This window comes from Dromiciops gliroides, chromosome 3 (assembly GCF_019393635.1).
Source record: "Dromiciops gliroides isolate mDroGli1 chromosome 3, mDroGli1.pri, whole genome shotgun sequence".
Lineage (NCBI taxonomy): Eukaryota > Metazoa > Chordata > Mammalia > Microbiotheria > Microbiotheriidae > Dromiciops > Dromiciops gliroides.
Genome location: NC_057863.1, coordinates 255471612 through 255493297, shown reverse-complemented (window position 1 = coordinate 255493297; position 21686 = coordinate 255471612). Strand labels below are relative to the sequence as shown.

At 35.5% G+C, this 21686-nt stretch overlaps 1 protein-coding gene across 1 annotated transcript in view; it reads right to left on the bottom strand.

The window, feature by feature from the left end:
• Nucleotides 1–21686, bottom strand: part of LOC122747428 (cytochrome P450 7B1-like) — a 123457-nt gene that overhangs the window by 19101 nt on the left and 82670 nt on the right. Inside the window, 4 exon segments of the mRNA XM_043993452.1 lie at nt 6803–7183; nt 7217–7476; nt 7755–7849; nt 7851–7937. Coding sequence (XP_043849387.1) covers nt 6803–7183; nt 7217–7476; nt 7755–7849; nt 7851–7937 — 823 coding nt within the window.

Below are 21686 nucleotides of genomic sequence, written 5' to 3'. Positions count from 1 at the left end.
TTAAATATATAAGGACCATATGGAAATTACAGTTATTTAACTATTTTTCCAATGCAGACCTGCCATTATTATACACATAATTACCTAGATTATGCTTTACCCATACTTTAAGCATTATTATTGACATAATTTTTCTTTGATATATATATTATTTTCCTTTTTTGGTTCCTTTATGGGCCTATTTGCGAGAAAGTTTATCAGGGTGTAATAGGAAAGATGGGATTTTATTCCTTTAACCACATTAAAAGGTAGAGATATGTAAAGATGTTTCCAAATTTGGGATTAAAAGACCCAGATTTCAAGCTATAACACCCTACTCCCATAGAGTCATAGAGAGATAGCTTCACTGCTAAATTTTTGTCCATGCTGACCAAAGAAGAAAACTGAATATTTTAAAAGAAAGCCAGTTAAAAAGTGGAAAATACACACACACACACACACACACACACACACACACTTCTCCCAGACATCTCACTACATTATAGTAGCCACAAGAAAGTTATGAATGGTCAAGTGGGTCTGACCTGTTTTTCTCAAAGCATAATAATATTACAATACATTCATACATATATATATATTTAATATATACTTATATGCATTTATATATGTGTGTGTGTATATATATATATATATATATATGTGTATGTTATATGGAATGTATTTAGCCATTCACCAATAAAAGCAAGAGTCACTTACTGAGTTTGGGCTACCTTAAAAAGAGCTAATTTTATGTTTTTCATGACATAGGTCCTTTCTGTTTCCTTGATTTTTGCAGATAGGGGGAGGAGTATAAGCTTAGTAGTAGTGGTATAGCTGGGTTCAAAGGGTTATGTCCTTTTTAGTAACTTTTTGTTTTAAAATAACAAATTGCTTTTTAGAATGATCAGACTAATTCATAGCCCCACTGACTAGTGTGCTTCTTTTTTCCATAGCTTTACCAACATTTGTCATTTTCTTCATCTATGCCAGTCTGAGAAGAATGAGTAAGAACTGGAAAGTTTCTCAATTTGCATTTCTCTAATTATTAGCAATTTAGAGCATTTTAAAATGTAATTGATGATAGTTTGGATTTCTACCTTTAAAAACTATTTTGCTTATTAGAGAATGGCTCTTATTGACTTAACCCTCTCTTCTCTGACCCTCAATTTCTTCCTCTATAAAAGGACCAGGAAAAGATCTCTAAGATCTGAATTCTATGAACTACAGTACTAATATAACCTTACCAGTGAATTTTTCTACCATTTAATATCCATGGTTGTCCAGATAAGTTTTCCTGTTTTTCATCCATGCAATTAACCCATATTCATGCTTCAGAAGGCAGACAAAATTGTTAAATACACAACATTGTTCTTTCTAATCAGCTTTACCTCCACTACTCCATACACATTCCTATTTTTGGTCCTATTTATGGTCTCAACTAGTTCCTAATAATGTAATAGTGCCTTTCCAGTGGTATCTGAATTTTTTTTTCTGGGGCAATGAGGGTTAAGTGACTTGCCCAGGGTCACACAGCTAATAAGTGTCAAGTGTCTGAGGCCGGATTTATCTCAGGTCCTCCTGAATCCAGGGCGGTGCTTTACCCACTGCGCCACCTAGCTGCCCCCAGTATCTGAATTTTAAAGACAGATTTATGGAATGAGAAAATGTTGGAAATGAAAAGGAAAAGAGCCATAATAATAGAAGATAGATATTGAAGTTGATGTTTGAGTTTGGAAAATTTTGTTGTTAATATTTAGTAATTGGGCTACAAAGATATACTAATCCCTCTGTCTTTCACAGATGGGCTGATTATAGCTAATGCCTGAAGGGTGCCAACCTTCACTTGCACCAGGCTGGGTTTTCTCCCTCTGGTGCCCCACAGACCACCCCAAACTCATTCCCAAATTTCCTGTTAATATCTCTCTTTTTTCCTTTCCCCTCCCAGTTGAAATCTGATTCCTATCCCTACTTGTTTTGGGGAGAACCCTAGGTCCCTATTTTCATTCTGACTCCCTCTTTCCCTCTTACAAGTAATTATGGGCCAGTTCCCTCTAGGGTTTCAGCTCCTGTAAACTCCTAGTCCCTTCCATCTGCCTTGCAATCTCCTAATTAGATTCTGAACTCCTTGAGAACAGGTACTATGGTGATTTTTTTCTTTTTGTATTCCCAGTACTTAGTACATAGTGAGCACTTAGTAAAAGTTTTTTAGATAGTCAGTAATTCCCATTTAGTGTCCCCATCTTTCAGCCACTTTGTATGCTAGGTCCAGAGAGCTCAGGCAATCCTATAGGTTTGTGCTTTAGAGTAATATAGTGGGGATACCTATCTGGTACCCCTAGGGCAGTAACTAGGCCTCAATTTGTTTATCCCACAAAAGGCAGCAGACATTGATGCTGTCCAGCCACAGACATGAAAAGGAGAATAATGAGAGCTAGGATTGAAACACTAGAGAAGAGGGCTATATGCAGAGCTGACCAGAGAGGAAAGAACTTAGAAATGAAATAACCTGAAAAGTAGAACCTAATCATCAGTGAAAAGAGATTGACTTTTAGCCAAATGATTCATTGTAGTAATTCTCAAAAATTAAAAAAAGAGAGAGAGATGAATAGAACTTTGAACTTGGAAATACAAGAGAAACACAAAAAGGTAAACAAATATAATAACCAAGAAAAGACTAAGTAATGAAATCAGTGTTTACAAGCCATTTTAGAAGAAGTAAGTTGAATTTGAAACAGAAAGATTAATATGATCTTAAAATGAGAGGCCAGAGCAGAATTTTTTTATATTTCTGCAAATTCAAAAAAAGCAAATTTAACTATAAAAATAAAAGGAAAACATGTCAATATTAAAAGTAAAAATGGAGAACTTACCAAAAAGGAAAATGAAATAAAGAAATTGATTAGAAACCAATTTGCCCAATGTAGATGAAATGGATAGACTTTTACAAAATATAAGGCAGATTAATAGAACAAGAAGTAGAAAATCTAAATAACCTAGTCTCATAAAAAATTAATCAAGCCATGAGGAAATTCTCAAAGGAGAAGAGGAATCGGAGAGCAGAAGGAACATTCAAATTAAACTATATGAATTAATTCCAATATTAGATAAATTATTTGCTAAAATAGGGAAAGAGACAACCCTACTAAACTGTTTCTATGAAACAAATTTGGTCCTGATATTTAAACCAGGGAGAGAGAAGGAAAAAAGAAAGAAAGAGAAGGAAAGAAATAAAAAGAAAAGATTAGAGGGAAGAAAAGATGGGAGGAAGGAAGGGAGCAAGGAAGAAAGGAAAGAATCTATATGCCACAATAGCCTTAACGGACAATGATGCAAAAATATTAAATAAACTATTAGCAAAGAGGCTACAATAACATATTTAACAGATTATACAGTACAACCAAATTGAATTTATACTGTAATGCAAGGTTAGTTCAACATTGGGTTATTTGTCAAATGGCTAATTAGCAATACTGTAAATTGTTTTATGTTATCTTTTGAAGAAAGTAATTTTATTTTATTTTTAAATTATTAAAGTATTTTATTATTTTCCAGTTACATGTAGAGATAGTTTTCAACATTTGTTTGTATAAGATTTCCAATTTCAAATTTTTCTCCCTCTCTCCCCTCTCTCCCCCCTCCCCAAGACAGCAAGTAATCTGATATAGGTTATATATGTACAATCACATTAAACATATTTCTGCATTAGTTATGTTATACGAGATGAATCAGAGCAAAAAGAAAAAAACCTCAAAACAGAAAAAGAACACCACCAAAACTGAAAGAAATAGTATGGTTTGATCTGCATCCATATTCCACAGTTGTTGGCTTTTTTTTTCTGGATTTGGAAAGCCTTTTCCTTCATGAGTCATTTGGAACTATCTTGTACCTTGCTGAGAAAAATCAAGTCTATCACAGTTGATCAACACATAATGTTGATGATAATGTATATAATGTTCTCCTGGTTTTCTCATCTTACTCATCATCAGTTCATGCAAGTCTTTCCAGGTATCTCTGAAATCAGCCTGCTCATTGTTTCTTACAGCACAATAGAATTCCATTACATTCATATACCACAATTTGTTTAGCCATTCCCCAGTTGAGGGGCAGCCCCTCAATTTCCAATTCCTTGCCACCACAAAAAAGAGCAGCTATAAATATTTTTTGTACATGTGGGTCCTTTTCCATTTTTTATGATCTCTTCGGAAAAAAGACCCAATAGTGGTATTGTCGGGTCAAAGGGTATGCACAGCTTTATAGCCCATTGGGCATAATTCCAAATTGCTCTCCAGAACGGTTAGATCAGTTCACAGCTCCACTAACAATGCATTAGTGTTCCAATTTTTCACAGCTTTTCCAACATTTATTATTTTCCTTTTTTGTCATATTAGCCAATTTGATAGGTGTCAGGTGGTACCTCAGAGTTGTTTTAATTTGCATTTCTCTAATCAATAGTGATTTAGAGAATTTTTTCATATGGCAACAGATAGCTTTGATTTTTTCATCAGAAAACTGCCTGTTCATATCTTTTGACCATTTCTCAATTGGGTAATGACTTGGATTCTTATAAATTTGATTTAGTTCCCGATATATTTTAGAAATGAGGCCTTTGTCAGAAACACTTGCTATAAAAATTGTTTCCCAGATTTCTGCCTCCCTTCTAATTTTGGATGCATTGCTTCTGTTTGTACAAAACCTTTTTAAATTTAATGTAATCAAAAGCATCCATTTTGCATTTTATAACATTTTCTATCTCTTATTTGGTCATAAATTCTTCTCCTCTCCATAGATATGAGAGATAAACTATTCTTTTCTCTCCTAATTTGCCTATGGTATCACCTTTTATGTCTAACTCATGTACCCATTTTGACCTTATTTTAGTATAAGGTGTAAGATGTTGGTCTATACCTAATTTCTACCATACTGTCTTCCAGTTTTCCCAGCAGTTTTTGCCAAACACTGAGTTCCTATCCCAGAAGCTGGAGTCTTTGGGTTTATCAAACAGTACATTACTAAAGTTGTTTTATGTTATTTTGACATTTAAGTATTGGCCTCTTGGGGCAGCTAGGTGGCACAGTGGATAAAGCACCGGCCCTGGATTCAGGAAGACCTCAGTTCAAATCTGGCCTCAGTCACTTGACACGTACTAGCTGTGTGACCCTGGGAAAGCCATTTAACCCTCATTGCCCCACTCTCCCCCCACCCCAAAAAGTATTGGCCTCTCAGTAGATTTTAAGAGTAATTTTTACTGAGTGTTAACAGTGTTGTTAACTGAGAATCTAATTCTAATCCATCTAATAATATATGTTGTAAAAGGTTTTGCTTATCATTCCTTTGTGTGTTTGTGTGAAAATTAACTGCCCTTTGCTTTGAGTTATATCATGCCCTAAGAACTCTTACTATATCCTTTCAAATATCTTAGACAAGAGTCATATATTAAGATACAAGTAAAATTTTCCTTAAGAAGTTAGAATGAAGCCACTGAGTGTAAGAAAAGGGACCCCTCTCTCACCAAGGTAAGCTCATTAGGAATGAACCACAATCCAACCACATGGCTAGATTTAACTAAATTGAATGGTCTCAATGTTAGATTTCTGTAAAACTAATATAAATTGCTGTCATTTACAGGAATTGCCTGCTATTCGTAGTTGATCAACATGAAGCAAAATGATAATCATGGATATTGTTAAATATGTTCATATTTGTAATTTACATGCTATTTTATGCTAACACTAAACCTTTTCTTATGTTCTAAATTATCTAGAATAAATAAGACATGTCAGATGGATGAAGCCTTCCGTTTGGGGTTCAATCATATTGTCAGATTGGAAAGGAACAGTGGATGGAGTGCTGGGCCTGGAATCAGAAAGACCTGAGTTCAAATTTGGCCTCAGACACTTAACTAGTTCTGTGGCCCTGGGCAAGTCACTTAGCCCTGTTTACCTCAGTTTCCTCATCTGTAAAATGAACTGAAGAAGGAAATGGCAAATCACTCTAGTATCTTTGCCAAGAAAATCACAAATGGGGTCACCAAGTGGTCATGAATGGACAGCAGCAATAAATAAAAAGAAATAAAACATTTTCAAATGATGAAATATTGACATGAAATTGAAGCATTAATCTTCTGCAGAACCCATTTAATGAAAGGATACCCAGGCAATGAAAGTATAATTGATATTGTATATAAAGAGGATATTTTCATCTAATATCACAAGTTAAATAATTTGTTTGAGTTTTTTTTTTTAAATTTGTTGGTAGTGTCCACTCCTGACACCAATTAGCCAGCAATTTTCATGGGGGACTTTTCACATGAGTAACAGAACTATATTTTAATATGTTTGGTGTGATCTGTGTCTGAATACTCATTGTTCTGTCATAGATTATGTCACACATTGGTCTTTAAGCACCAGAACACATGAAATCTTCAATAATATTTCTGTTATCATATTGTAGATAGTCTAAAGGTATACATGGTGATTAATACATTAAACAACATATGAAGAAGGAATGAGACAGTCATCAGGATGTTTTGGCATCATAATGGCAGCTCTAAAACTGGACTACATGTTTGTTTTTTTAACTGGACTGACCAGATGTCTTGGTATCATAGAATGAAAGCCCCCCCCCCCCCAACATGGAAGCATGTTTAAAAAAATAAAACAAGAAGAAAAGCACAATTTCATTCCTAGAAATAACAACCAAAAACGGGTGGGGGAGGGGAAAGACATCATTATTTGGAGGCAAATGTCTTTTTTCCTCCTCTTTTTTTTTTAACATCTTATCTTGTACCTAAAAGAAATATCTGACAGAAGAGGAGGCTGTATACCTAAAAAAAAAAAAAGGGAATTTGTGAATTGTAGTTGAGGTTTGTCTTCAATTAATTCTACATCAAAATACATAAACCGAAGAATCAGGAACTGCTTCATCTCTAACATCGCGAAGAATCGACCAGGACATTTGCTGATTCCAGATCCAAAGAGTGTTAGGAAATAAGGCACCTTTTGTCCCCTTTTGAAAAAGGTAGTTTTCTCTTTGCCATCTTCTACAAAATGATCAAACTTAAACTCCTCAGGCTGTTCAAAGATTTCTGGGTCATAGTGCAGCAATGGTGGGAAAATGACGGTGTTATCTCCTTTTCGTAGATGGACTTCTCCATTTCCTAAATTTAGGATGACATCCTCTTCATTATTACATAAAAGGGCAGAAACTGAAGACATTCATAAGGCCTTTTTAATGATGCTTTCTCCTTTTCCATACTCCTGAAGCTCTGGAAATTTCTCAAGAAGGGTTATTCTAATTCTGATAACTTCTGATGTTTCCTGCATTTTGGACATGTTCTCTGATGAAAAATTTTGTAGGAACTTTTCCCAAATATTCTTCACAGCTCTTAGTGACAAGGTAGGTAGGGGTGACAAAAGACTCAAGAATTCATTATCAAATTTGACAAAGTCCTCTCTTAATTCATGGATAATTTCACCCGAATTTGTGTCAGGATTCTTCCTATAGAGGGTTATATATGTGGCTTCAAATAGTATTGATGTACAAACTTGAACAATTGAATTGTTTCCCCATTTTGGGCTTGTAAAATTGCTTTTTCATGACATCCTGCAGATTCTGCATTAGATTATAACAAGGCAAGTCTAAAATTTAGTTTGTAGATATTTATAGGATTCTTTCACTGTTTTTAACACATCTGGTTGAAGTGGAAGCATGAAAACTTTGTGTGCTATTTTGTCTGCAATTTTAGCAAAAGTAAATTGTTTGTAGTTTTTTTTAACACCAATGTGTATTGAAATGGATCCAGTACAAAGGTAAAGTAGTTTCCATTAATTTGTAAGGTAAATATGTTTCCATATTTTTTTCTGATAATCTTGGATGGTTTTCAAAGGGTTATTTTTCATTTGAAGGAACACTCCAATAAAAGGAAACCAGCCATTTATCAATGGAAGCTCCCCAGGTCTCTTGCATTATTTCAAGAGGCTCTCTTCAGGTCATTCCATCTCTGTCCTCTGTCTTCTGATCCATCCTTCATACTGCCGAAGAAATACCACTGCCCAGGAATCAGCTGAGCTCCTGTCCCTGATTACTTTTTATTTATCCTGTATATGGCTTGTTTATACATAGTTGTTTGCATTTGTTTAGCTTATTAGATTGTGATCCCCTAGAGTCCAAGTTCTGTCTGTTGCCTTTCTTCAAAACCCAAACTATTATAGTAGGAAATTAATAAATGTTTATTGACAGACTAACAAAATAGCCATCTCCTAAAATGTGGTCTTTAGTTTTCCTTGCCATCAAAACCCATGCCATTGTCTTTAATGAATTATTCAATACTTTTCTGCTATTCTTCTATTTAGTCAACAGTCATAATCATTTTTAAACAGTTATGTTCCAAGCACTCTGCTAAAAACTGAGGATTAAAAGAAAAGGAGGCGGGGAGTACCTTCTCCTAAAGAGCTCACAGTGTAACAGGGGAGGCAAAATATATAATCAGGACATATACAAAGCAAATTGAAAATAATTTTAAAGAGAAGGCTCTAAGGTTAAGGAGGACTGAACTCAAGTCCTCCTGAATCCAGGGCCGGTGCTTTATAAACTGTACCACCTAGCTGCCCCCTCAGCAGATTTTAAGAGTAATTTTTACTGAGTGTTAACAGTGTTGTTAACTGAGAATCTAGTTCTAATCCATGTATGTTGTAAAAGGTTTTGCTTATCATTCCTTTGTGTGTGTGAAAATTAACTGTCCTTTACTTTGAGTTATATCATGACCATAGAACTCTTACTATATCCTTTCAAATATCTTAGACAAGAGTCATATATTAAGATACAAGTAAAATTTTCCTCAAGAAGTTAGAACGAAGCCACTGAGTGTGAGGAAAGGGAAATTATTTTAAAGAGAAGGCTCTAAGGTAAAGGAAGACTGGACAAGAATTCTTGTAGATGATAGGACTTTAGCTGAGACTTGAGGAAAGCCAGTGAAGCTAGCTGGCATAGATGAGGGAGTGTTTCAGGAATGGGAGACAACCAGTGAAAGGTTTGGAGTTGGGGAACCAAGTGTTTTGTATATGAGGACCAGCAAGGAGGTGAATTTCACTGGATCACAGAGTATATGAGGGTGTAAGATGTAAGAAAACCAGAAAGGTAGGATGAGGTCTTTAATAGCCAAACAGAGAATTTGTACTTGATCCGGCACACAGTAGGAAGTTGATGGAGTTTATTGACTAGGGGGCTGATATAATTATGGTTTAAGACAATCAGTTTGACGTCTATCTGAGTGGAGGATGGATTAGAATGAAGACACGCAGACCAGATTATTGTAATAACACAGTCATGAAGTGATAAAAGCTTACATCAGGGTTTATGATTTACTTATGAAGCATTTTTAGAACTTCTCATTGTTAAAAGTTACATAAATTTTAGACTAATACAATAAAACTATTTCTGCCTATTTTGGGAATAGTAATCTCAGCAAAACTTTATGTTCTCATTAGCAAAAACTAAATGATAGTGAAACACCTACAAAATACATGTGGTATCCTTGTGAATTCTAAATTAATACATATATTAGCTCAATTAAAATCAAGTGTTCACAGAAAAAAAATCTTGTGGAATAAAAAATGAAATAAAAAGGACCCTGGATTTTAATCTCAGGGGGTAGTGTTTGAATCTAAGCTTTGTCACTTACCTACTATGTGATCTTGGGCAAGTAACAACTTATTCAGGGCATCAGTTGAAAATCTATGAGTCTATGAATGTTAAACATATAAATGTTTTTAGGCTATCTAGTCAGTTTGATAAGGAAGTATTTATATATAATTTATATTTATAAATAATTCATTATTTTAGAAAAGGTTAACTAAATATAAAGTGAACACTCCAAACATTTACAGTATTAAGAAGTGTCCATTTCAAAATATTATAGACAGTTATTGTATTTCAATTCTTCTAATTTGCTTTCTTACTAGTCCATCAGAAATATTTTAACACATTGTAGGCCATTAAGTTTCAATCACTTAAATATTTCTTGAACAACTACTATATATAAGGCACTGTGGAGTATATAAAGATCAAGATCTCACCCTCAGAGAAATACCACCCAAGTCCAGCTCTGCATCAACTCTTGCCTAGACTATTTCAATAGTTTCTTTTTTTTTCTTTTAGTGAGGCAATTGGGGTTAAGTGACTTGCCCAGGGTCACACAGCTAGTAAGTATTAAGTGTCTGAGGCTGGATTTGAACTCAGGTACTCCTGACTCCAGGGCTGGTGCTCTATCCATTGCACCACCTAGCTGCCCCTCAATAGTTTCTTAATTGAGCTCCCTTTCTCAAATTTATTCTCTCTTCAATTTACTATCCATACAAATACCCATGTGATATTCCTCAAGTAAGAGTCTGATTATGTGATTCCCTGCTCAAGAGGTTCTAGTGACTCTAGAAACAATAGTTTCTAGGATCAAATACAAACTTCTTTGTTTAGCAATGTAAAGCCCCTCACAAATTGGCACCCAGTTGTACTTGATAAGTGAAGAGGTCCTGCCTTTTTATCAACTTCAAGTTCCTGCCCTTTGGTAAATATCAAGAGAAATAAAAATAATTGAAAGTCAAGCTAAAGAATTTTACATGTACCTTTTAAATTAGTATCTACCATCAAATTTTTGGTTAGAAAAACTGGAATTGAGAAAAGCCTTGTACTAACAGTCATAATTAGTCTTAGAAATGAGAGAACTGGGGCAGCTAGGTGGTGCAGTGGATAGAGCACCGGCCCTGGAGTCAGGAATACCTGAGTTCAAATCTGGCCTCAGACACTTAACACTTACTAGCTGTGTGACCCTGGGCAAGTCACTTAACCCCAATTGCCTCACTAAAAAAGAAAAGAAAAGAAAAGAAAAGAAAAGAAAAGAAAAGAAAAGAAAAGAAAAATGAGAGCTACTAATAGAGGATCATCTTTGAAAAAGTTTGTGAAAGATGGACAGAATTTAGCCAGTGTCTCAATAATATTAAAGAAAGGAGAGGAAGATGCTTTTAAATCTAGAAAAAAAAACATAGCCCAAAATGGAGTTCTTGTTAAATCTAATGATTTGAATGATTAAGAAAGATAGAGCTACCATCCTTGGTTATAGACTGGAAGTCTGGATGTCAGTCCTCTTTCCCTTCTTTCAATTTGGTTCCCAAAACCCCCAGAAAGATCATAAGGGGAAACAAAGCTTAAAAAGAAAAAGAACAAAAAAGGAAGATGGTGCGGAAAATGTAGTGAAGAAACCTCAAAAACATAGCAGCCAGAACTTGTCCTGGTCCAAGAGATTGGTAGATACTCTCCATCTGTGATGTATTCCCAGTGAACCATGTACATGCTGCACTGAAAATTGGGATAGAAGGGGGGAAAAGAGAAGGTGCCTGCTAATATCTTAAAATTAGTTGGTGGTGATAAGAATGAAGGAACCAGGGGCAGCTAGGTGGTGCAGTAGATAAAGCACTGGCCCTGGATTCAGGAGGACCTGAGTTCAAATCCGGCCTCAGACACTTGACATTTACTAGCTGTGTGACCCTGGGCAAGTCACTTTGCCCCACAAAAAAATAAAAGCAAAACCAAAAACAAACAAAAAAACAACAAATGAATGGAGGAATCCAAGTGGTAAAGATTCACAAAATGCCTATGTATTACCCTACTGAGGATGTGCCTAGAAAGCTGTTAAGTCAATAGCTGCTCTGTTATCTTGTATTTCCCTTTTTCTGTGTCAACAAACTTTCCTTGGTGTCTCGGTTTACACAGCTTTTTGCCATGACTTAACACCACCAACTGATGGCGAGTGTCTACCAATCCTTTTTGACTCTCTTTTGGTCCTTCTGGGGGGTTTTGAGCACCACATTGAGAGAAGGGAAAGAGGAATGACATCCAGAATTCCAGTCTATAAGCAAGGGTGGTCGGTCTATCTTAATCATTAAAATCATTAGATTTAACAATAAGAATTCCATTTGGGGTTGTTGGGTTTTTTTTTCCTCACTGATACCTGCTACCACTTTCTTGGAAGTTGATTTGACTTCTGTCTCTGTAACCCTGGTTAGCTTACTAAATAGATTCATTTTCTGGAAAAGAGATCTTTGATTTTGGGGGGGGGGAGAGTTAGCCTTTGACTATTCAGAAATCAGAAGGATTGATGGAACTTTTATGTCCCATTTGTCTATTCCCAGTGTACTCATTATTCTGATAATCATTCTTTTTGTGAGAATTGAATCAATAATAATCAGTGGTTACTAAAGTGATTTATTGGCACAATTACAATAATATGACCTCAAATAAAGGTGGATGAGCAGCCTTGAAAAACACTTGGCAAACCCTCCCACAAGAAGTGCTTGTCCTCCCTGAACACCCCTTCTAATAAGGCCATGTTAGGAGAAGCTCTAGAACATATGGATCATTTGAAGGACAAAAGGTGGCAGATCAACCCTAAAAAAAGCCAGGGTCCAGCCTGCTTAATCAAATTTGGGTAATAAAGTAGATGGGAGAAACCCAATGATTTCAGGTGTAATCCATTATAAACTATTGGCACTTACTTCCCCACATTCTAAAAAAGAAGCCCAGATTATTTATAGGATTTTCTGGGTTTTGGAGGACCCACATTTCCTACCTGGCCATTATGATATCCCTCATTTATTTAATCATTTAAAAGTCTACCTCTTTTAAATGATGTTTAAAATATCCTATACTCTTAGAATACCTAGAAGAGATGATCCAACAATACCCACTACTTTGGCCCATGTGATCCCAGAAGCCCATGTTTTTGGAGGTCTCTAGAGTTCCATAAAGATCAGGCTGAATGGTGCCTTTGGAGCCAACATAAGGGTGGTCTGACCAAATTACCATAAGCTTCTGGAGGAACAAGCTCCCCAATGTAACAATTCACTATAGCATCTTAGAAAAGCAGTTCCTCATGTTACTGGATCCTAGGTTCTAGTGAATGAATAATATGAGCTTGTATCATCAGCCTTCATTTAGAGTTCAATAATGTGAGTTGACTGATGATGATATAGGAAGACTCTATCATTAAATAAAATTGATAAGTTCAGAATTGTTCTTGGCTAGGCCCCTTGAGTGTTAGTATCTTTTATGAACAATGTGAATTTGCTGGAGACTTTGGTCCCCATCTCCAACTCCAACAACCTGCTTCCTCTCCTAGCCTAATTGGTTTATAAAGTTCTCAATCCTGAGGGCTACCTTTATCCAGATCGACCAGAAATTCTACCTATTAGGGAAAACATATGCAACAAGATTTTGGTAAATAATAATCTGTTAATATGGATACCCAAAGGGATGGGTATCTTAGCTCCCATCCATGTCATGAGGCTGGTATGTGAGAGATCCTTGAAGGTAGAGTTAGATAAAGTCTCTGTGTATACTGACCTGGGTTATGGTCATGAGTCTGGCCAAATGGTCTAGGACCTGGGGAGAAGAGGACCAAATAGCCAAAGGCTTTCCTTCTTGTAGTATGGACCATTTGTCAATGGATGAATTTTGTGAGAGCCTATCTAGCATACAATTGTTTTTTAGGTGTGTCATTACTTATCAGAAATATGCCATCTGCTGAACTGAACGACCAAGCTGATGCCCTCACCAGAATGTCAGAGGTCTTGGAGTGGTTTCATTATCAATGTGGACATAGGGGCCATGATACTTTGTTGTTGTGATCACAGCTCCCTAAGCAGAAGACATCTACTTCTACCCAGTGATGCTCCTCATGCCAATTGGATCATTTGCCTCTGAAAAACTAATCTGCCATAACCCTTCATAGTTTATGACTGGCAAAATAATTATACTGTCTCACTTCCTCCACCTCAAGAAAAGACATTTGTTCTTATTGCAGTCGATACCTATTTTAAATGTGACATTACAATTCTAGCCAAGTCTACCATAGTGGCAGCCTCCAACGGAGATCCCATATAACTTGCCATTTTATATACCCCTCCCTGCATCATTGCCTCTAATTAGGATACCCACTTCATCATAAAGGAGGGCAAAGACTGATTGTCTGTAGATTTTCCTATTCCTGTGCCATCTTCAAGGGGACTGCATTATTGAATGCTTGAAACCATGACTTTGTCACTGGGGGTATCAGAGTTGGGTGCCTTACCTCCCAGAAACTATGTCTACAATAAGCCAATGCCATCCTAGGGAGGAGAATAGTGCTCTGGTTTAGCAAGTTCTTGGATTCAGTCTATGGAAAGATTTACCTAAAGACAGATTGCTTTTATTTGTGGTCCTATCAACCTTCACAGTATTTCATATACCCTCAAGAAATGGCTGTCTTCCTCCTCAATTGACAGGTCTCCTTTTCCTTAAATTAAGAAAATCCCTTCCCAAAAAGAATTTGGGAAACCTTGGGGCAGAATTGCTCAGAGGTTCTTCTTTTAACATTTTAAAATTTTATTTGTGATATATAATTATATATACATATATATCTCAAACATAGATATAATATACACATATACACATATGACATATATAATGTAAATTTTCTACATTATTACATTTAGATATACCTAGATATAATTCTTTTTTTGGTTTTGGTTTTGGTTTTTTGTTGTTGTTGTTGTTGTTGTTGTTGTTTTTGTCAGGCAATTGGGGTTAAATGACTTGCCCAGAGTCACACAGCTAGTGTTAAATGTCTGAGGCTGGATTTGAACTCAGGTCCTCCTGAATCCAGGGCCAGTGCTCTATTCACTGTGCCACCTAGCTGCCCCTTAGATATAATTCTAATACATATAGCTTAGTACTTTAAATCCTTAAATAATTGTTTTATAAATAACATATACATATCAATTTACATAGTTTATATGACAAATTTGTTTAAATATAATTACTATATAAATAAGACCTAAATAACTCATAAATGCACAACATATATATTTATGTCTGTGTGTATAAATACATATATATCTCCTGTACCCCTCTCAGCACACACACCCCCACTTTTCCAAATTAAATACTTTTTATTTTTTTGTTCCAATTTCTATCCCTCCTTCCCTCACTCCCCTCCCCCATCCCCAAGGCCCCGAGGAAGCAAACAATCTGATACAGGCCATATATATATGATCATGCAAAACATCACCATATTTGTCACTTAATGAAAGAATGTGAATAATAGCATGCTTCAATTTGTCGCATCAAAATTAATTCTTTCCATGGAGACAGTATGTTTCATCAATATTCTTTGTCTTGGATTGTCTTGACTCATTGTATTGCTGAGAATAGGCAAGTCATTCACAGTTCTTCATTGAACAATATTGCTCTCTCTATGTACAGTGTTCTCTTGGTTCTGCTCACTTCCCTATACATCATTTCATACATGTCTTTCCAGGCTTAGAGGTCCCTTGATATGAGGGAAGTGAAACTTTGTATAACTATGGTGAATGTGAATTTACCTGAAAGAAAAGGTCTCTTAATCCTGAGTCTCTGGATGAAGGTAAGGGAGAATCTATACCTAGCCTTGGGGAAGAAGAGGGCAGATATTCAGAAGAAACTAATAAATGGGCAAAGTTTTAGATTAACCCTCACCATGAGGTTCCCAAGGAGGAAGTAGATCTTTCTGATGGTATAAGTGAACACAGACTATATGTCTCAATATCAAGCTAAACCCCAGAATAGATCACATGTAACAGTATTATGAAGTCTTTGTTACTTTACTACAGACGAACCTAACTTATGGTGAGGATTTGTGACTGAAGAAAATCCTAGTGAAGATTAATTTGGATGCAGATACCTTGTCCTGAAGGTATAATTGTGAATTATCTAAATTCTTTGGTTGCTAACTGTTTTTCTGTGGTTGGCGAATTCTGTTTTGCTACATTATTGGGGGGCTGGATAGGGTTTTCTAAAATTTTGCTACTTATATATTAATGGCTATTTATATAATAATGGCTCTTGTACTCATTTTGATAGTAATCATTTATTATTAGTTAACATTAAATATTAGAAGAGTATTGACCATGTGGCCTTGAACACAAGTAGAAAAACCCAGCGCCATATTTCTAAGAGAGAGAGAGAGAGCACATGGCTTCAACCTACCCTGTTCTAAGAGGAGGGTGCTCATCAACCAACAGAGGGTACAGATTAAGAATGTGTTCCAAGATGGCATGGGCCAGGAGCTTCATATGTTCTTGACTTTTATTTTCTTTTGATAGCTGAGCATCAATACACACTGATCAAACACTGATCAAAGCTAATTGGTTAGAGTCATTCAATTCCATTGGTCGATGTGACTTGAGGGTGGTCCATATTAAAATGAGCTGTACTGTAATGACATCAGGGTCTAATGGGAGAGACGCTTTGCCCTGAGGGGCAAAGGCACATTCAGATAGGTATGGTTTAATCCCCTCAATTCACTGAGCTAGTCACAAAGAGTCTATCTCCATTTCTGCATTCCTAAAAATTAACCTCTCTAAAGTGGGGAGTAGGGGGAAGAGAAACCTGACTAGAACTGGGCTCCTGGGTCACCCCAAGAAATCCATTATTAATAATTATTTTCTCACAATTGTTAATGTGTAGGAAGAATATTTCTTTATGGATGGACTTCCTGTCAACAAGCATTTATTAAGTACCTACTATATGATAATGATGATGAAGGTATAATAATGATGGTGGCAGTAGTGAGCATTTTTACAGTTTTAAGTCTTCCAAAGTGCTTTACCTATGTTTACTTGTGCTAAATACTGACAAGATCCATTTTAATTAAAGGAAAGGTTTTTGAAGGCATACTACTTAAAAGTTATGTTGGAGGGGGCAGCTAGGTGGTGCAGTGGGTAAAACACTGGCCCTGGATTCAGGAGGACCTGAGTTCAAATCTGCCCTCAGATACTTGACACTTACTAGCTGTGTGACCCTGGGCAAGTCACTTAACCCTCATTACCTCCCCCCCTCCCAAAAAAAAGTGATGTTGGATTTGATTAGCAAAGAGAAATATAGAACTATACTTTAATGTGACACTGAAGTTATAGCCACCGTTAAAAACTGAATAAACTATATGTATGACACCCAGGGAACTGGGTTACAAGCAAAGAAGTATAGCAGAGAGTTATAGAAACAGTATGATAACTTGACATGTGAACCTCATTTCATCGAATCATCCACTTCTGCCTCATTTGTCCATGAGTGACTAGTGGCATCTCCCAACAACAGGCATTTTCTCTGGCTGCCCTCTATGCCTGTAATACTCTTCTTTTTCATCTCTGACTACTGGCTTCTTTTAAGTCCCAGATAAAATTCCATCTTCTGCAGGAAGTCTTTTCCAATCCCTTTTAATTCTAGTGCCTTCTCTCTGTTCATTATTTCCTATTTATTCTATATATAGCTTGTTTGTACATATTTGTTTGCTTGTTGTCTCCCACATTAGATTGTGAGTTCCTCAATAGTAGAGAATATGTTTTCCTCTTTTTTAAAAAATCTCCAACACTTAACATAGTACCTGGCACATAGTAGGTCCTTAATATTTATTGACTAACTGGCTGATTAAACATTATGAAAAGATAAAAATTAATATTACCTCTAGTTTCTATTGTATGGATTTCTATTGTATTGATTCTACAATGTAATTGATCTTATGCTGTATTGATTTTTATAACTGAGTCTGCATTTGCCTAAAGCCACCTTTCTATGTCCTTGAGTTGTGCTCATGAATACAGATTTCCCTCTGAGTTAGTTTAAACTTCAAATTAATGGGAAAAACTGTTATCTACCATATCTTCAACTTCTGGTTGAAAAGACAGCTGGTGTTAACTTTATGTGAACCTAACTCTAAGACAAAGTTTCTTAAACTGTGGTTTTTGACTATGGAGTCATTTAAATAAATATGGGGCTTGTGAAAATTTTGGCAACAGTATAAGGTTATATATACCTATTTTATATACCTACATACCCAGGGTCATGTAAAAATTTCTTAGGCAAAAAAGGGGTTGTGAGTAAAAAATTTAAGAAGCCCTGCTCTAAGAAATAAGTTGAACCTGAACTTTACCTCCACAATTAAAGAAAGCCTTATAGTCCTAACTAACTTTCTTAGGTAACAAGGAATTTTCTAACTCAGGTCCACTAATAAAATCTGCAATATGCAGACAGGTCCCATAAATGAATCAAACATTCCTCTATTACAGAGAGGGGTGGCTACTATCCCTACATGGGTGCTAGCTTTACTCTTCTTTAGATATACAATCATGTTGTTCTCACCCCCATTATGATGCCAGCCTTGTAACCAATTGCATTGTTTTCTCTACCTCAACTCTGTTCTTTGTTCTCTGTACTCCCCAAAACTGTACTTCAGGGTCTTTGGTTATTGAGAGAGACCATTGACCCAATTTATTAGTTATGGCTAACCTAAGTAATGAATTTCTCATGCTTAGACAATAAGGCAATGACTAAAGTAAAACTGTTTACTTATTATATAGAAAAATGTTATCAATATTAATAATTATTAGTTATTGTTAGCAATAGTATTCTTAAAACTTATTATTACTAAAGTAGTGTGAAAGAATGCCTCAAGCTGAGTTGTATATGATGAGGTGATTCTAAAAAGCAAATTTGGGTAGGAAAAGGTTAAAAGGAAAAAATATCTCACGGAAACAGAGTGTGAAAGGAAGAACTAACATAGACGAAGTATGTAGGGGTGAAGGACTGGTAATATGGAAACCTAACTCTCATCTGGGTTGAAGTGGAAATAGTATATACATCTGAAGAGGTTTAGAAATCTTCTGAACTTTTAAAATGATGAAAAACCTGGGGTTAAGAGAAGGTTTTTAGAAGGGCACATAGATTAAGATCAGGGGGTATGGTAAATAGATAATGGATGGGCAAAATAAGAAATCAGAATATAAGGGGAGAAGATAAAGTAACTGGGAAAGGGTGAAAAGAGGCTGAGAAGGAAAACTGTAAAAATGAGATGGAGGAAAATTCACAATAGTAATTATAATGTTGAATATGAATTAGACAAAATAATAAAATTCATTTTGAAAAAAATGTCAAGAATATCAAAGAAAAGAATTGGGGAAAAAGCATAAAGGAAGGAGGTTTAGCAGTACCAGATCTTAAACTGTATTATAAGGCAGTAATTATCAAAACTATCTGGTACTGACTAAGAAATAGAAATGTAGATCAATGGAATAGAGTAAACATACAATTTATAGCAGCAAATAAAAATAATATCCTTGTATTTGACAAGTGTAAAGACTTAAGACTTAGGGATAAGGATTCATTATTTGGTAAAAAAATTGTTGGGAAAACTGGAGATAGTATGGCAGAAACTGGACATAGACCACTATCTTGCACCATTTAAGATAAGCCAAAATGGATGGATGCATGACCTAGACATAAAGAGTAAATTTAAAAGAAAATTAAAAGAACATGGAATATTTTACCTATCAGATTTATGGATATGTGAATAATTTATGAATAAATGATAGAGAGCAGTTAGGTATAAAAATGGATAATTTTGATTACATTAAATTTAAAATGTTTTGTGCAAATAACAAACAAATGGAGCCAAGATGAAAAGGAAAGCAGAAAATTTGGGGGAAAATTTCTAGACAGTTTATCAAATAAAGGTCTCATATCTCAAATATATAAAGAACTTTGTCAAATCTATTATGAGTCATTCCCCAATTGACAAATGGTCAAAGGAATTCAACAGTTTTCCTATAATGAGATAAAAATAATTTATAGTTATATAAAAAATGCTCTAAATCATTATTGATTAAAGAAATACAGATTAAAACAACCTTGAGCTATCATTTTACACCTACCAGATTGGCTAAAATGATAGAAGAGGATGTGGAAAAATTGGTTACTAATTCATTGTTGGTAGGATTGTGAATTGATTCAACTATTTTGGAAAACAATCCAGAATTATGTCCAAATAGATATTAAACTACCTATGCCATTTGATGCAGCAATACCACTCACTACTTGGTCTATTTGCAAAGATAATTAGAGAAAAAGAAAAAGAATCTATATGTTCTAAAATGTTTATAGCAGCTCTTTTTTTATGTATAAGGTATTTTATTTTTTCTGTTACATGTAAAGATAGTTCTCAACTTTTGTTTATACATGCTTTACAATTTTAGATTTTTCTCCCTCCCTCCCCTCCCTCCACCCTCCCCTAGACAGCAGGTAATCTGATATAGGTTTTATATATATATCTCTATACATATACATATAGATATACATATATATACACATAATAACATTAATCCTATTTCTGCATTAATCCTGTTACAAGAGAAAAAAATCAGAGCAGTGATGCAAAACCTCAAAATAGAAAAAAAAAACAGCACCCAAAACAAAAGAAATAATATGGTTCAATCAGCATCTATACTCCACAGTTCTTTCTTTCTTTTTCTTTCTTGGATTTGGAGATCCTCTTCTATCATGAGTTCCCTGGAACTCTTCTGTACCATTGCATTGGTGAGAAGAATATAGTCCATCACAGTAGGTCAACACTCAATGTTGATGATACTGTGTACAATGTTCTTCTGGTTCTGCTCATCTCACTCATCATCAGCTCACGTAAGACCCTCCAGGTTTCTCTGAACTCTTCCTGCTCATCATTTCTTACAGCACAATAGTATTCCATTGTATTCATATACCACAACTTGTCCAACCATTCCCCAATTGATGGGCACCCCCTCAACTTCCAATTCCTTGCTACCACGTAAAGAGCAGCTATAAATATTTTTGTACATGTGGGTCCCTTTCCCCCTTCCATGATTTCTTTAGGCAAAAGACCTAAAAGTGGGATTGCTGGGTCAAAGGGTATGCACAGCTTTATCGCCCTTTGGGCATAATTCCAAATTGCTCTCCAGAATGGTTGGATCAGCTCACAGCTCCACCAACAATGCCTTAGTGTTCCAATTTTCCCACAGCCTCTCCAACATTTATTATCTTCCTTTTTTGTCATTTTAGCCAATCTGATAGGTGTCAGGTGGTACCTCAGAGTTGTTTAATTTGCATCTCTCTAATCATTAGAGATTTAGAGCATTTTTTCATATGGGAATAGATAGCTTTGGTTTCTTCATCAGAAAACTGCCTGTTCATATCCTTTGACCATTTCTCAATTGGGGAATGACTTGGATTCTTATAAATTTGATTTAATTCCCTATATATTTTAGAGATGAGGCCTTTATCAGAAGCACTGGCCTCAAAAATTGTTTCCCAGCTTTCTGCCTCCCTTCCAATTTTGGATGCATTGTTTCTGTTTGTACAAAAATTTTTTAATTTAATATAATCAAAATCATCCATTTTGCATTTTATAATATACTCTATCTCTTGTTTGGTCAAAAACTGTTTTCCTTTCCAAAGATCTGATAGGTAGACTATTCCTTTCTCTCCTAATTTACCTATGGTATCGCCTCTTATGTCTAAATCATGTATCCATTTTGACCTTATTTTAGTATAAGGTGTAAGATGTTGGTCTATGCCTAATTTCTGCCATACTATCTTCCAGTTTTCCCAGCAGGTTTTGTCAAATACTGAGTTCCTATCCCAGAAGCTGGAGTCTTTGGGTTTATCAAACACTATATTACTAGTGTCATTTACTACTGTATTTCCTGAGCCTAGCCTATTCCATTGATCTACCACTCTATTTTTTAGCCAGTACCAGATAGTTTTGATGACTGCCGCTTTATAGTAAAGCTCCAGGTTTGGTACCGCTAACCCACCTTCCTGTGAATTTTTTTTCA